Here is a 15,414-nt window from a genome sequence, read left to right on the forward strand (position 1 = left end):
ACATTAACCTGTACTCTGTAACATGTCTGAAAAGCTTGGTTTTCTTCTTTAAAGCTGGTTTTAATTCCCCATTTATCCATGGCTTATCATTTGTATACCTTTTAATGCATTTTGTTTGTATTATTATAGACATTTATGACATTAGCCACACAAAAATGTATATAATCTGTCATTTAAATTCTCACTAGTATCTTTAAAGAGATGCCATACTGTACAATCAAAACATCCGTTAAGACAGTAAGATGATTATTAATTTGTCATTGTCATTAGGATATGTCCCCAAAACCTTCAAACTGGCTATTATGAAGTCTCTCATCAAAAAAACACAACTAGACCCCATAGAACTAGTTAATTACAGACCGATCTCGAATCTTCCTTTTCTTTCCAAGATACTAGAAAAGGTATAATCCTCACAATTATATTCCTTCTTAGAGAAAAATGGTACCTGTGAGGATTTCCAGTCAGGATTTAGACCATATCATATTACTGAGACTGCTATCATTGGAGTTACAAATGACCTGCTCTTATCATCTGATTATTATCATCTGTTTTTATCTCTCTTTTAGTGCTTTTGGTGCTTAGTGCTGCGTTCAAACATTATTGACCACAACATTCTCTTGAATAGACTAAAAAACTTTGCAGGCATTTATGGAAGTGCATTAGCATGGTGTAGGGACCCTGTTGAACAGACACAAATAAACCTGTGAATCATCATGTGAGCTGTTGAAACTCTACATTCCAGAGACATCTAAAGCTTCTCCTCCTAACCATTTTGCAAGTCATTAAATTAGTCAAAGGAATTAACCAAGGCACCCAATTGCCTCAAAGAGATGTCTAAAACCATGATAAAACCATGAACAGTGATAATCCAAGAATCAAAGCCATTTTGTTTAGAACCATGCCAGCAAATGGTTGATTGTCCCCTGCTGACCCGTGTGTGTCAAGTCATCCAGAACTCAAATTCTCCGTTGAAACCTCATTGACTGCTGAAAACTTCAGTTTAAAGCCAAGCAACAAATCTCTCAGAAGAACTTCCAGTGTGCTTCACCATCCGATCTTAAGTGGTAAAGATAAGACAAATATCTGCTTTTATGATTCTCTTGAGCCCCTTTCACACTGCTATTCCGGCAAATACACACCATGTTGTTCCAAACCGAAGCATGGTGTTAGTTTTCACTGTTATACTGATGATACTCAGCTCTATATTTCTTTGCGGCCCAGAGGAACATACCAATTTGAAAAACTAACTACAATGCATAATCGGTATAAAAACCTGGATGAGGAATGATTTCTCACGGCTTAATTCTGAAAAAACAGAGGTGTTAATTATAGGACCTAAAAACTGCATGTAATAACCTAGAAGACTGTCAAGACTTGATGGCTGCTCTGACAATTCTTCATCAATTAGAAACCTAGGTTTGCTATTTATAAGCAATTTTTCCTTTGAAAGCCACATTTCTAGCATTTGTAAAACTGCATTTTTCCATTTCAACAATTTATCTAAATTACGCTTTATGGTCTCAATGTCAAATGCAGAAAGTTTAAATCAAGTGTTCATGACCTCTAGGTTAGATTATGGTAATGCTTTATTGGTTGGTTGTTCTGCACGCTTAATAAAGAAACTCAAAATGCAGCAACTAGAGTTCTAGAGTTAGTCTAGAGTCCTTACTATGACCATATTATGACCATATCAGCCAAGTTCTGTCAACACTGCACTGGCTCCCTGTTAAACACTGTATAGATGTTAAAATCTTTTATTATAAAGCCCTATTGTACTATAGCCCTTTGAGTCCACTGCGTTCTCAAAACTCGGATAATTTGATAATACCTAGAATATCAAAATCAACTGTGGGGAGCAGATCCTTTTCCTATTTAGCGCACAAACTCTGGAATAGCCTACCTAACATTGTTTGGGAGGCAGACACAATCTGACACATAACACACTAACACATTTCTAATATTCAAATCCGTTACAGGATTTTTAGGCTGCATTAATTAGAAAAACCGGAAGAGGGAACACTTCCCATAACACACAATGTAATTACTACATAGAAGAATGGCATCTACATTAATTTAAGTCTATTTATCTCTTATTTCCGAGGTCACCGTAGCCACCAGATCCAGTCTGTATCCAGATCAGATGGTCACTGCAGTCACTCGGATCTAGTACTATACGTATCCAGCAGATGGTGGATAAGCATCTAGAAAGGGACCTCTACAGCCCTGATTGTCAGCTGAGACCAGGACAACTCGAGAGTAGGGTTGGGACTGAGAACCGGTTCTTAATGATGTTTTATTAACAAGGCTCTTACAATTTTCCCTGACATCCTCTTATCTTTCGGCTGTGCCAACAATTCCTCCAATCGGAAGTTGACCATATTTAAGCCTGAGACAAACGCTGATTAAATCTGATGCTCCGTCCTTGCAAAGAGTAAATAAAGTGGAGCCCTTACAATCTAAGTTATTAATCTCCCAGCAATCAACCAAACTTCACTCCTAAATCCACTCCAGCAAATATATGATATTTACTTATTTGTGGTTATGGCTTTTAAGAGTACGACGATTTATAACACAAAGAACACATTGCATCCAAAATGGATTATATTTCTCAAAGTTATAATGTACTGTATTATAAGTCTCATATCTTGACATTTTTCTTATGAAACTTAATGTGTAATATAATTATAAGTAGTAATAATAATAATATAGTTTTTCTTTCAAACAGCCATAAGATCAGATATGAGACATTTGCTTTGAACTATTTTTATTGTAATATCAGTTTGATTATTTTGATGGTACATTTTAGACAGGTGTTGATAAGTAACTCTGCAGCTACATGTCAACTAGTGGTCATTAGAGTATGTCTGCTAATGTAAATATATGCTAACACTTTATTTTGATGGTCATCCAATAGGGGTGTGCACAGATAGCCGAACATTCAAATATTTGTTCTGTTCTAATTATTCGATAAATAAAAATGATATACGAATTTCGAAAAAAAAAAAAAAAAAAAATTCACAATAAAACCTAATTTGATCACTTTCTGTGATCCTCCACGGCATATTTGAAGATTGTATGCAAGCAAAAAATAATGAATGAATTAATAAGGGGCCGTTCACATATCATGCCTAAAAACGCATGGAAAGCGCTAGGCGCATCGCTTTCTCCTTCTTTCCAAAGCGCTCGGGCAGAAGCGCTCCTGAGACGTCTGCCGTTGCTAAGCAACAATGACGCGCTCTCTCCATGAGGACGTGGAAATTTCAGCAAAGGATAAATGGATTTGCAGCACAAAAAATCGCTTTTTAGTAGCCCTGCTACTAAATTTATTTAAAAATGGCAATCCATATACAGCTATGATCAGCTGTTCCTTCATCTTGGCTGAGCTTTCAACGTTGTTACGGGAAAGGATTAAGCTGAATGTTTAGTCCTTGTTACATGACCTGCGGTGCGCTTGCGGCATTCTGAAAAGTTGAGATGTTTTTAACTCGATGTGGTGCGGACGCACCTGTTTTCACGTGCGCGTAACAACCGTGTGTCGCTTCCAATTATGAGTGCGCATACCGCACGCCTACATTTGGAAAAAACAAACTTGAGCGCGCAAAAAACTCGATATGTGAATGGCCCCTAAGAACTCCGGTCTTCTACAGTACTTCAAATATGCCGTGGAGAATCACAGAAAGTGACCGAATTCAAGAACATTGCGACATCTCTCAAGCAACGAATAAACACCGCTCACTTGGAGAATGCAGTGAAAACTCCTCTTCTCGCGTCTGCCCTAGACCCTCGGCACAAACATCTCAGGTTTCTCGATGAAAACATGAGAAGTAAGAAAAAAAACTTTTTTGAACATTATCAGAACATTTTCCTTGATGCGAGTTGTGCGGATGCAGCCGCCACCGCCACCAACGATGAAGAGAATGCAATGCCCACTCGTCGGGAAAGGCTGAGCCAGTTCTTCAGCGATGATTACAGAGAGTTCAGCCGAGACGAGTGGGAACAGTTCTTGCTGGAGCCATGTATTCCACCAGATGAGGATCCCATTCAGTGGTGAAACGAAAACACGAAGTGCTTCACAAAACGTATTTGCTTAGCACACCGTTATTTAGTCCCGCCAACGTCTGTGCCGTCAGGGTGCGTTTTCTCTGCGGCCAGCCTTATTGTTAACAGACTAAGGAGCCGACTTTCTCCCGATCATGTTTACATGCCTGTGTTTCTCAACAAGTCATGTAAAACAATAGGGAAAAAAAATCTAAAAAGATTTGCTGACAGTTTCAAAGTTTCAAAGTTAAGTGCAGACTACGTTCTACAATAGCCTGATTGCTGCAGGCTGCTTTGTTATTTCTTTTATCACTTTTTTTTTTTTAGCTTTGAATCTGTACTTTTGTTTGCACGCATTGTTAAAGGTTTTCAGCTACAAATAACGATGTGTAATGTTCAAGCTTATTGTGTGTAAGCTTGTTCAAAATGACGGAAACAATAAATGTTGCTGAAAAATAACATCTGTCTCATTAAACTTAATTTAAATAAACTAATATTCAAATATTCATTTTTTTTGTGAGCTCAAATATTCGAATGTGATATTTGCGGAAAACGCCCATCCCTCTCATCCAACAGATAAACTGACTATAAGTGCCTTTGCAAGTAAGTCAACTTGTTCTACCATACTAGATTTGACCACTCTTGAGCATACTAATACTCTAATGAGAGTTAGTTAGCGTGTAGTTGCAAAGTTGCTTTTAGTTGATTGATTAAGGGGACCATCAAAATAAAATGTAACCATATAAAACATTGAATATTTTTCAGCTAGAGTATCAAGCTCACATCGGTTAATTAACATTCGCTCAAGAGTCCAGAGTCCAGAGCCTAAATCATAACATTGGCCCCTTCCTATTAGAGACCTGCATGATCGCGGGACCCATCGCAGCAGAGTGCAGCATGGGACAACACTTGACATGCGGGTAGAGACTTGTGTCTGCAGGATGTGGGAGAATAATTAGGTTGTGCTCACACTAGGCAATCTTGACCGTGCCGGAGCATGTTTGACCCCCAAAGCCTGGTTCGTTTGACTAGTGCAATTGTTCTGTTTAGTAGTTCTGGCTCGGTTGAAAGAGGTGGGTCAAAGCAGGGTTCAGTTATATATAGATCAGTGAGTGTGAGCGCTAAATGCACCGGAGTGCAGATCTTCTGATACAAGCTACATGATTGCATGAATATTTCTGAGCGATAGATTTGAAAAGCAATATTGAGAGAGGAATGCATGTAACCGTGTCCCATACGACTCAAAATAGTAAACCACAAAGTCAACAAAATTATTAATAACAGTGGACATTGGTTTGTGAATGTTGATGCTTAACCTACAGTATTGTTCAAAATAATAGCAGTACAATGTGACTAACCAGAATAATCAAGGTTTTTCGTATATTTTTTTATTGCTATGTGGCAAACAAGTTACCAGTAGGTTCAGTAGATTCTCAGAAAACAAATGAGACCCAGCATTCATGATATGCACGCTCTTAAGGCTGTGCAATTGGGCAATTAGTTGAATTAGTTGAAAGGGGTGTGTTAAAAAAAATAGCAGGGTGGCATTCAATCACTGAGGTCATCAATTTTGTGAAGAAACAGGTGTGAATCAGGTGGCCCCTATTTAAGGATGAAGCCAACACTTGTTGAACATGCATTTGAAAGCTGAGGAAAATGGGTCGTTCAAGACATTGTTCAGAAGAACAGCGTACTTTGATTAAAAAGTTGATTAGAGAGGGGAAAACCTATAAAGAGGTGCAAAAAAATGATAGGCTGTTCAGCTAAAATGATCTCCAATGCCTTAAAATGGAGAGCAAAACCAGAGAGACGTGGACGAAAACAGAAGACAACCATCAAAATGGATAGAAGAATAACCAGAATGGCAAAGGCTCAGCCAATGATCACCTCCAGGATGATCAAAGACAGTCTGGAGTTACCTGTAAGTACTGTGACAGTTAGAAGACGTCTGTGTGAAGCTAATCTATTTTCAAGAATCCCCCGCAAAGTCCCTCTGTTAAAAAAAAGGCATGTGCAGAAGAGGTTACAATTTGCCAAAGAACACATCAACTGGCCTAAAGAGAAATGGAGGAACATTTTGTGGACTGATGAGAGTAAAATTGTTCTTTTTGGGTCCAAGGGCCACAGGCAGTTTGTGAGACGACCCCCAAACTCTGAATTCAAGCCACAGTACACAGTGAAGACAGTGAAGCATGGAGGTGCAAGCATCATGATATGGGCATGTTTCTCCTACTATGGTGTTGGGCCTATTTATCGCATACCAGGGATCATGGATCAGTTTGCATATGTTAAAATACTTGAAGAGGTCATGTTGCCCTATGCTGAAGAGGACATGCCCTTGAAATGGTTGTTTCAACAAGACAATGACCCAAAACACACTAGTAAACGGGCAAAGTCTTGGTTCCAAACCAACAAAATTAATGTTATGGAGTGGCCAGCCCAATCTCCAGACCTTAATCCAATTGAGAACTTGTGGGGTGATATCAAAAATGCTGTTTCTGAAGCAAAACCAAGAATTGTGAAATAATTGTGGAATGTTGTTAAAGAATCATGGAGTGGAATAACAGCTGAGAGGTGCCACAAGTTGGTTGACTCCATGCCACACAGATGTCAAGCAGTTTTAAAAAACTGTGGTCATACAACTAAATATTAGTTTAGTGATTCACAGGATTGCTAAATCCCAGAAAAAAAAAATGTTTGTACAAAATAGTTTTGAGTTTGTACAGTCAAAGGTAGACACTGCTATTTTTTTGAACACACCCCTTTCAACTAATTGCCCAATTGCACAGCCTTAAGAGCGTGCATATCATGAATGCTGGGTCTTGTTTGTTTTCTGACAATCTACTGAACCTACTGGTAACTTGTTTGCCACGTAGCAATAAAAAATATACTAAAAACCTTGATTATTCTGGTTAGTCACATTGTACTGCTATTATTTTGAACAATACTGTATATAAATTTGATCAGGAGCATCCCCCCCTGTGACCTATGATGTGTCTGTATGTGTATTCAGATCCAGTGAGCAACGGACTTTCATTATAATAAAACACTGCGTTAATGTGTGCTAAAATAATTGTCGGAATTAATCAATTAGCCCTATCATTAACATAATAGTTTACCCAGCAATTTATTTATATATATATATATATATATATATATATACAGTGGGGATCGAAAGTTTGGGCACCCCTTGGAGAATCTGTGAAAATATGAGTAATTTCAAAAAATAAGAAAGATCATACTAAATGCATATTATTTTTTATTTAGTACTGTCCTGAGTAAGACATTGTACATAAAAGATATTAACATTTAGTCCACAAGATAAAAAATAGCTGAAATTATTAAAATAACCCCACTCAAAAGTTTGGGAACCCTTGGTTCTTAATACTGTGTGCTGTTACCTGATGATCCTCGACTGTCTTTCTGTTTTGTGATGGTTGTGCATGAGTCCCTTGTTTGTTCTGAACAGTTAAACTGAGCAGCGTTCTTCAGAAAAATCTTTAAGGTCCTGCAGATTCTTCAGTTTTCCAGCATCTTTGCATATTTGAAACCTTTCCAGCAGTGACTGTATGATTTTGAGATGCATCTTTTTAGACTGAGGACATTTGAGGGACTCAAACACAACTATTTAAAAAGATTCAAACATTCACTGATGCTCCAGAAGGAAACAAGATGCATTAAGAGGTGGGGGGTGAAAACATTTGAACACGATGAAGATGGCCAAATTTGTCTTATTTTGTTGAAATATAATTTTTTCCATTTAGTTCTGCCCTTCGTAAGCAACAGAAGATGCGCGTATGTTTCTCGGTACACAAATTAAGTACAATTTACCTTGATCTTCAAATTGCAAAAGTTTTCACCCCCCAGCTCTTAATGCATCTTGTTTCCTTCTGGAGCATCAGTGAATGTTTGAATCTTTTTAAATAGTTGTGTTTGAGTCCCTCAAATGTCCTCAGTCTGAAAAGATGTATCTCAGAATCATAAAGTCACTGCTGGAAAGGGTTCAAATATGCAAAGATGCTGGAAAACTGAAGAATCTGCAGGACCTTAAAGATTTTTCTGAAGAACGCTGCTCAGTTTAACTGTTCAGAACAAACATGGGACTCATGCACAACCATCACAAAACAGAAAGACAGTAGAGGATCATCAGGTAAGAGAACACAGTACTAAGAACCAAGGGTTCCCAAACTTTTGAGTGGGGTTATTTTAATAATTTCAGCATTGTTTTTGTCTTGTGGACTAAATGTTAATATCTTTTATGTACAATATCTTACTCAGGACAGTACTAAATAAAAAATAACATGCATTTAGTATGATCTCTCTTATTTTTTGAAAATTACTCATATTTTCACATATTCTGCAGATTCTGCTTTACTTTATGATAGCTTTATGTGAGCTATCATATATATAAATATGTAATTATTTTTTATTTATTTAATTTTTTTGATTGCACTTTTCCATGCTTGGGTAAACTATTCTGTTAATGATCAATGATCCATAAATGTGTTGCATCACACTTGTTTATATATGCTTTTAGATACATTTTTTGATTTGTGTTATACAGGTTTTTATAAAGAACTTAACACTGTGTCCAGCTTTGTGCCATTGAAAGCATGATGTTGGACTTTCGTAAAGCCATTGCTGTACAGCCTCCTGTTGAATAAAAAGCAAAACAAATAGTCATTTCTTTGTGCAAAAAATTTGCCAATAACAGTGCCTACTTCTTGGTCAGAATATATTCACAATATAGAGTGGATGTAAAAATAGCCTCTTCAGGAGATAGAGATGGTTGAGTCAATCGTATACTGCAAATTACTTCACCAAGAACTAGAACATAATTAAAATAGTCTGTGCTAAAAGGCTTTATTTTAATCCAATCAATTAAAATAAAATGGAACTAAAATCTTCCAATATAACTATAAGTAGTGAAACAGCAGTTATGAACTTTCCCAAAAAAATAAAAATAAAAATCAGTCAATCCTGGAGGAAATGGATGAACGACAGCTCAAAACTAATTTTTCTCTGTTAGTATGACAAAAATGTGAATATGATGGAATTTGACAAGACTTACACTGACAGCAAATCATTGGTAATGCCAAGAAAAGCGTTAGCTGGAATTTGAGCAATATAGGGATTATCGCTTAGTTCTCTACAGGAAGAGCAGAAATAGATTAAAAGAATGGCTTCAAATACATTGATCTATGAAATCTGCTGCAATATAGAACAGTCCTCACAGTAGGAAGTATGAGTCATCAGCCTGGATATTGTTCAGGACAGGGAAGATGGTGAGGCCTGTGTTGAATAAGCCTCTGAAAATACAACACCTGATGGTTATTATTTCAAGTTCTTATGCACTGTCCATAGTGACATTGATTTTATTAAGGTAACTGCACTTTAGGTTGCAAATAAATGTTCCTACTACCGAGTGCTCTAATGTTATTGCTGGGCTGACTACCTGGTTATAGCTTTACTTATCATATATATATTGGGGGTGTAACGGTTCACAAAATCCACGGTTCAGTTCGATACAAGACACTGATGTCACGGTTCGTTTCGGTACGGTTCGGTATGGTTCGGTACGTTTTAGATACAGCAAAATGTAAAAACATGTCAACTTTTCAGAATGCCGCAAGCGCACCGCGGGTCATGTGACAAGAACTAATCAATCAGCTTCATCCTTTCCCGTAACAACGTTGAAAGCAGAGCCAAGATGAAAGAACAGCTGATCATAGTTGTATATGGATTGCAATTTTGAAATAAATTTAGTAGCAGAGCTAGCCTACTGCAAGCGATTTTTAGAGCTGCAAATCCATTTATCCTTTGCTGAAATTTTCGCGTCTTCATGGAGAGAGCATGTAATTGTTGCTTAGCAAAGACGCCTCAGGGGCGCTTCTGCCCGAGCGCTTTGGAAAGGAGGAGAAAGACGTGCCTAGCGTTTTCCACGCGTTTTTAGGCGCAATATGTGAGGCTCACTCAGCACGCGCTGAAGGCTCGTTGCGAAATGTCTAATGCATTTAACAGACCAGAAATAGAAGATCCTCCAGTAACCAACAGGTCTGTTTGGGTGCACTTTGGATTCCCTGTAAGCTATAATGGTGATGATAGAATGAATGGTAAATAGTAAGGTCTCATATTCGCGTAAATGTAACGTAAATGTAGCCTATCAATCGCCGCGGTGATGTCTTTTGCCCTGTTTGAATCCATAGGAAATGTATGTCAAATGCTGCGGGGATAGTTTGTTACATGTATGTTTCTCCTTTTTTTCGTCTTTTCCCAGATACTGTCACAGGTGATGTCGGCTGTGGGATTACAAATTTATAAAATGTTAAATCTAGGTTCCAATATAATAATAGACATTTTGGGGTAATAAAGCTGACATCCAAGAAGCTCAAATCAGGAAAATCAAGTGTCTGAGACAGCTGTGCCTTTTGTCTCAATGATAATGTGAAGGTATCAGTGATACTGTCAGGCACCTCTGTATTTAAATGACACTGTTATGCTGATAAGATCAAGGCTGGGAAGATGCCAGTGTCTGGTACTTTCCTGATTGCATTTGCATGCTTTGTTAAAATGGTCTCCACCTCTACTGTATGGATCCCTCCCACTTGAATGTATATAATCTACAATGTCTTAAGGACAAGTTAGACCTTTTGATGACTGCAGCGCCTTGCAGAGCGTTCTCAATAAAGAATCCTGCTGAAGATTACCCAAGAGTCTCCTGGTCTTCGTTTCTGAGTTCCCAACAGTTTTTGGTGCTGTGACCCGGATAGAGCTTCTCACCTGAATCCAGATTGAAACTGCAATCTCAACAAAGATCTGACTTCATTCCAGACTGAATCTTTCTTTACAACCAATGGTTAGTGAGTGTACCTCTATCCAAAAGAACCTTTAAGACCAGAACAAATGTTACCCTCTGCGCCGTCAGAGAAGAGTTAACAGACAACTGTAGGGTTTGGTTAACTAAGTTACCCTCTAAAAGTTATATTTTAGAGATGAAAATAATCCTCTGTTTAGGCAGGGAAGATTAGCATCACATGCTAATATTTTGCTACCCTCTGTGTCTCGGCAGGGAAGTTTAGCATAAAGTGTTAATAGTTTGTGTTTTTATCCTCTGCTTGCCAGGGAAGTGTTAGAAGTGTCCTCTTGTGTCAGAAAGACTTTGTAGGGTTTGGTTAACTAAGTTACCCTCTAAAAATTATATTTTAGAGATGAAAATAATCCTCTGTTTAGGCAGGGAAGATTAGCATCACATGCTAATATTTTGCTACCCTCTGTGTCTAAAAGTTTGTGTTTTCATCCTCTGGTTGTCAGGGAAGTGTTAGAAGTGTCCTTTTGTGTCAGAAAGACATTACAAAATGTTGAGAAGGAATCCTAAGCTGATTCCAGCAACTAAGAAAGGTGGACTAGCTGCTCCTTCATGGACAGACAGCGAGTTCAAATCATTTTTAGGACAACACATGGACTCATAGTGACAGAGTCAGTCAGATTGGATTTGATAAAGAAATTTTTTATTGATCCAGAAAAAGTATGGTCAATTGAAGAATGTAAAAAGGTACTAGGATCATGTATTCGCACAAACAATGTGAAAGGCATTATCTGCTGCCACAGAGAATTTGGTTTAGCGCTAGCTACGCAACATTCTCAGCGTACCTCAGAACTAGAGGAACAGAACAAAGAGCTCAGAGCTAAAGTATCCTCCTTGACTAAGAAACTGAATCGCAACAAAGCTGCAGCAAAAACTGATGTGGAAGAGGTTAGTCAGACTGATAACAATTATCCTGAATTACAAGCTTTTTTTTAAACAGATGTAGCCATCCAGTCAGTAACTGATGTAACTGTAGATTCAGTAAAGGTATGTGGAGCGAGGAAAAGATCTTAGAGGATTGAAGGAACTGAAAGTGTTCCTGCCAACTGTTGTGGGATGTGTCTTTAATGTGTTTAGTTTGTATTATAAAGCCTCTCATAAAAAAACACAACTTGACCCCAAAGAACTTGTTAATTATAGACCAATCTCGAATCTCCCTTTTCTGTCCAAGATACTAGAAAAGGTGGTATCCTCACAATTATATTCCTTCTTAGAGAAAAATGGTATATGTGAGGATTTCCAGTCAGGATTTAGACCGTATCATAGTACTGAGACTGCTCTCCTTAGAGTTACAAATGATCTGCTCTTATTATCTGATCATGGGTGTATCTCTCTATTAGTTTTATTGGATCTTAGTGCTGCGTTTGACACAATTGACCACAGCATTCTTTTGCATAGACTTGAACACTTTGTTGGCATCAGTGGAAGTGCATTAGCATGGTTTAAATCGTACTTATATGACCGCCATCAGTTCGTAGCAGTGAATGAAGATGTATCATATCGATCACAAGTGCAGTATGGAGTACCTCAAGGCTCAGTACTAGGGCCGCTACTCTTCACGCTTTATATGTTACCCTTGGGAGATATCATCAGGAAACATGGTGTTAGCTTTCACTGTTAGGCTGATGATACTCAGCTCTATATTTCCTCACAGCCCTGTGAAACACACCAATTTGAAAAACTAATGGAATGCATAGTCGATATAAAAAATTGGATGACGAGTAATTTCTTATTGCTAAATTCAGAAAAAACAGAGGTGTTAATTAAAGGGCCTAAAAACTCTGCATGTAATAACCTAGAACACTGTCTAAGACTTGATGGTTGCTCTGTCAATTCTTCGTCATCAGTTAAGAACCTAGGTGTGCTACTTGATCGCAATCTTTCCTTAGAAAGCCACGTTTCTAGCATTTGTAAAACTGCATTTTTCCATCTCAAAAATATATCTAAATTATGGCCTATGTTCTCAATGTCAAATGCAGAAATGTTAATCCATGCATTTATGACTTCAAGGTTAGACTATTGTAATGCTTTATTGGGTGGTTGTTCTGCACGCTTAGTAAACAAACTACAGCTAGTCCAAAATGCAGCAGCAAGAGTTCTTACTAGAACCAGGAAGTATGACCATATTAGCCCGGTCCTGTCCACACTGCACTGGCTCCCTATCAAACATTGTATAGATTTTAAAATATTGCTTATTACTTATAAAGCCCTGAATGGTTTAGCACCTCAGTATTTGAATGAGCTCCTTTTACATTATACTCCTCTACGTCCGCTACGTTCTCAAAACTCAATTTGATAATACCTAGAATATCAAAATCAACTGCGGGCGGCAGATCCTTTTCCTATTTGGCGCCTGAACTCTGGAATAACCTACCTAACATTGTTCGCGAGGCAATGGCTCTTGCAGTTTAAATCTAGATTAAAGACCCATCTCTTTCTTTGTCTGTTTCTCTCTTGTTCCAAGGTCACCGTGGCTACCAGATGCAGTCTGTATCCAGATCAGAGGGTCACTGCAGTCGCCCGGATCCAGTACGTATCCAGAGAAGATGATGGATCAGCACCTAGAAAGGACCTCTACTGCCCAGAAAGACAGCGGAGATCATGACAACTAGAGCCCCAGATACAGATCCCCTGTAAAGACCTTGTCTCAGAGGAGCACCAGGACAAGACCACAGGAAACAGATTATTCTTCTGCACAATCTGACTTTGCTGCAGCCTGGAATTGAACTACTGGTTTCGTCTGGTCAGAGGAGAACTGGCCCCCCAACTGAGCCTGGTTTCTCCCAAGGTTTTTTTCTCCATTATGTCACCGATGGAGTTTCAGTTCCTGGCCGCTGTCGCCTCTGGCTTGCTTAGTTGGGGTCACTTCATCTACAGCGATATCATTGACTTGCAAAAAAATGCACAGAAACTATTTAACTGAACAGAGATGACATCACTGAATTCAATGATGAACTGCCTTAACTATCATTTTGCATTATTGAGACACTGTTTTCCAAATGAATGTTGTTCAGTGCTTTGACACAATGTATTTTGTTTAAAGCACTATATAAATAAAGGTGATTGATTGATTGATTGAATGAGAGTGAGTGAGTGCGCGTGTCCAAGGCGCGCCCCTCTCTACTGTCGGATCCCCGCGAAGCAGCGGATGTGTGTGTGTGTGAGGGTGATACGGTGACCGGTGCAGGTAGTTAGCTGTGTGCAGCGTATTTCAGTGCAGCCAGCAAAATAAAGCACCTAAACTCTTCAGCAAGATGGCCTCTTTGTTTTATATGCTACCATCGCACTAAGCAGCGTGAAGTTTAGGGAGTTAACCCTGGGAGGAGATCTTCCGGCCCTGGAGAAGACGGATCTCCCCTGTGTCTCCCAACCAGGGTTAGGAAACAGAAACAGGAAAGGTTAACGCTGGCGACCACGAAGGGACATTCACGTTGTTAAAAGACTGGTGAGCATTGAAAATAAAAGGGCAATAAAAAGTAAAGCCGAGTAACTAATACCAGTGTAATAGCGCCGCAGCTAAGCTAATACAAAATGGTGGCCGCTCGCTATCCCTCCTATGTTTACGGACGGGAAACCAACTACTCAAACCCTCAAACGTTCATGTCACTAACCAATGTTGAGGATAACAGTCAAGGTACTGTGAAAGCTTATGAACGCAAGGCGGAGAGGAAACATAAACATTATAACCCATTCCTGTGTGATGAAAGTTGCACTAACATGCTTACTAATGGAGAAGATCTGTTCGCACCGTTCGACAGCCCCGCCCATTTTTCGCCCACAAATCCCTTTTGCAGAGGCAACAGTCAAAGCCATGGCTCCGTGGGGAGGCCAGACAGTCACATTTTCACATACCCTGCTCCAGACATGCCATTTAAGGGGCACTATGAAGTCACAAACCCTTTTGCCAATGCTCACATTGGAAGTTTTGTACAAAGCACACCAGCTATATCCAAACCTGAAGCCAGTACACTTCCCATGCCCTGCTCTTTTATTAATCCTGACATGACTGTAAAACATGGACATTTCCCATTGTGCCAGCCCTGTCCCTCATCTCAAACACGTAAGAGCCGCTCTGCGTCCCGTCAGCCTCCTCTGTCGGACAGTGATGAAGACTATAACCCCAAAGAGAGAGTCCCCACTCTACGTCCTGGCCAGTACGACGGCAGCACACTGTGGAGAGAGTTTCTGCACAGGTTTGAGAGCTGCGCAGAGGCAAATCATTGGTCAGTCAAAACAATGGCCATTCAGCTGAAATTTTGCGTGCTGTTGTTGTCAGGGAAAGAGACAAAAATGAGACTATGACTCCCACTACCTCTGCAGTTAGCCCATCACCCAATCACTTTGTCCCACGCACATCCTCTAAAACAATAAAGCAGCACAAGAACTTTAAAAGGGGTGACATTCGCTGCTATAACTGTAATGGTTGGGGTCACATCCAGAGCCAGTGCCCGTCCCCTCAAAGAAATACAAAGACTTTCCTTGCAAACACTGCCAAAGAAAGCCCGCTGGCC

General features: G+C 39.2%; 1 protein-coding gene across 1 annotated transcript in view; it reads right to left on the minus strand.

The window, feature by feature from the left end:
• The window catches only part of tshr (thyroid stimulating hormone receptor), a 60,014-nt gene that overhangs the window by 10,232 nt on the left and 34,368 nt on the right, over nt 1-15,414 (minus strand). The window contains exons 5-7 of the mRNA XM_052585874.1: nt 9,273-9,347; nt 9,110-9,187; nt 8,623-8,691 (exon numbers count right to left, since the gene is read on the minus strand). Of these exons, the coding sequence (XP_052441834.1) occupies nt 8,623-8,691; nt 9,110-9,187; nt 9,273-9,347 (222 nt within the window). The remainder of the gene's footprint in view (nt 1-8,622; nt 8,692-9,109; nt 9,188-9,272; nt 9,348-15,414) is intronic.

This window comes from Carassius gibelio, chromosome B20 (genome assembly GCF_023724105.1).
Source record: "Carassius gibelio isolate Cgi1373 ecotype wild population from Czech Republic chromosome B20, carGib1.2-hapl.c, whole genome shotgun sequence".
Taxonomy (NCBI): domain Eukaryota; kingdom Metazoa; phylum Chordata; class Actinopteri; order Cypriniformes; family Cyprinidae; genus Carassius; species Carassius gibelio.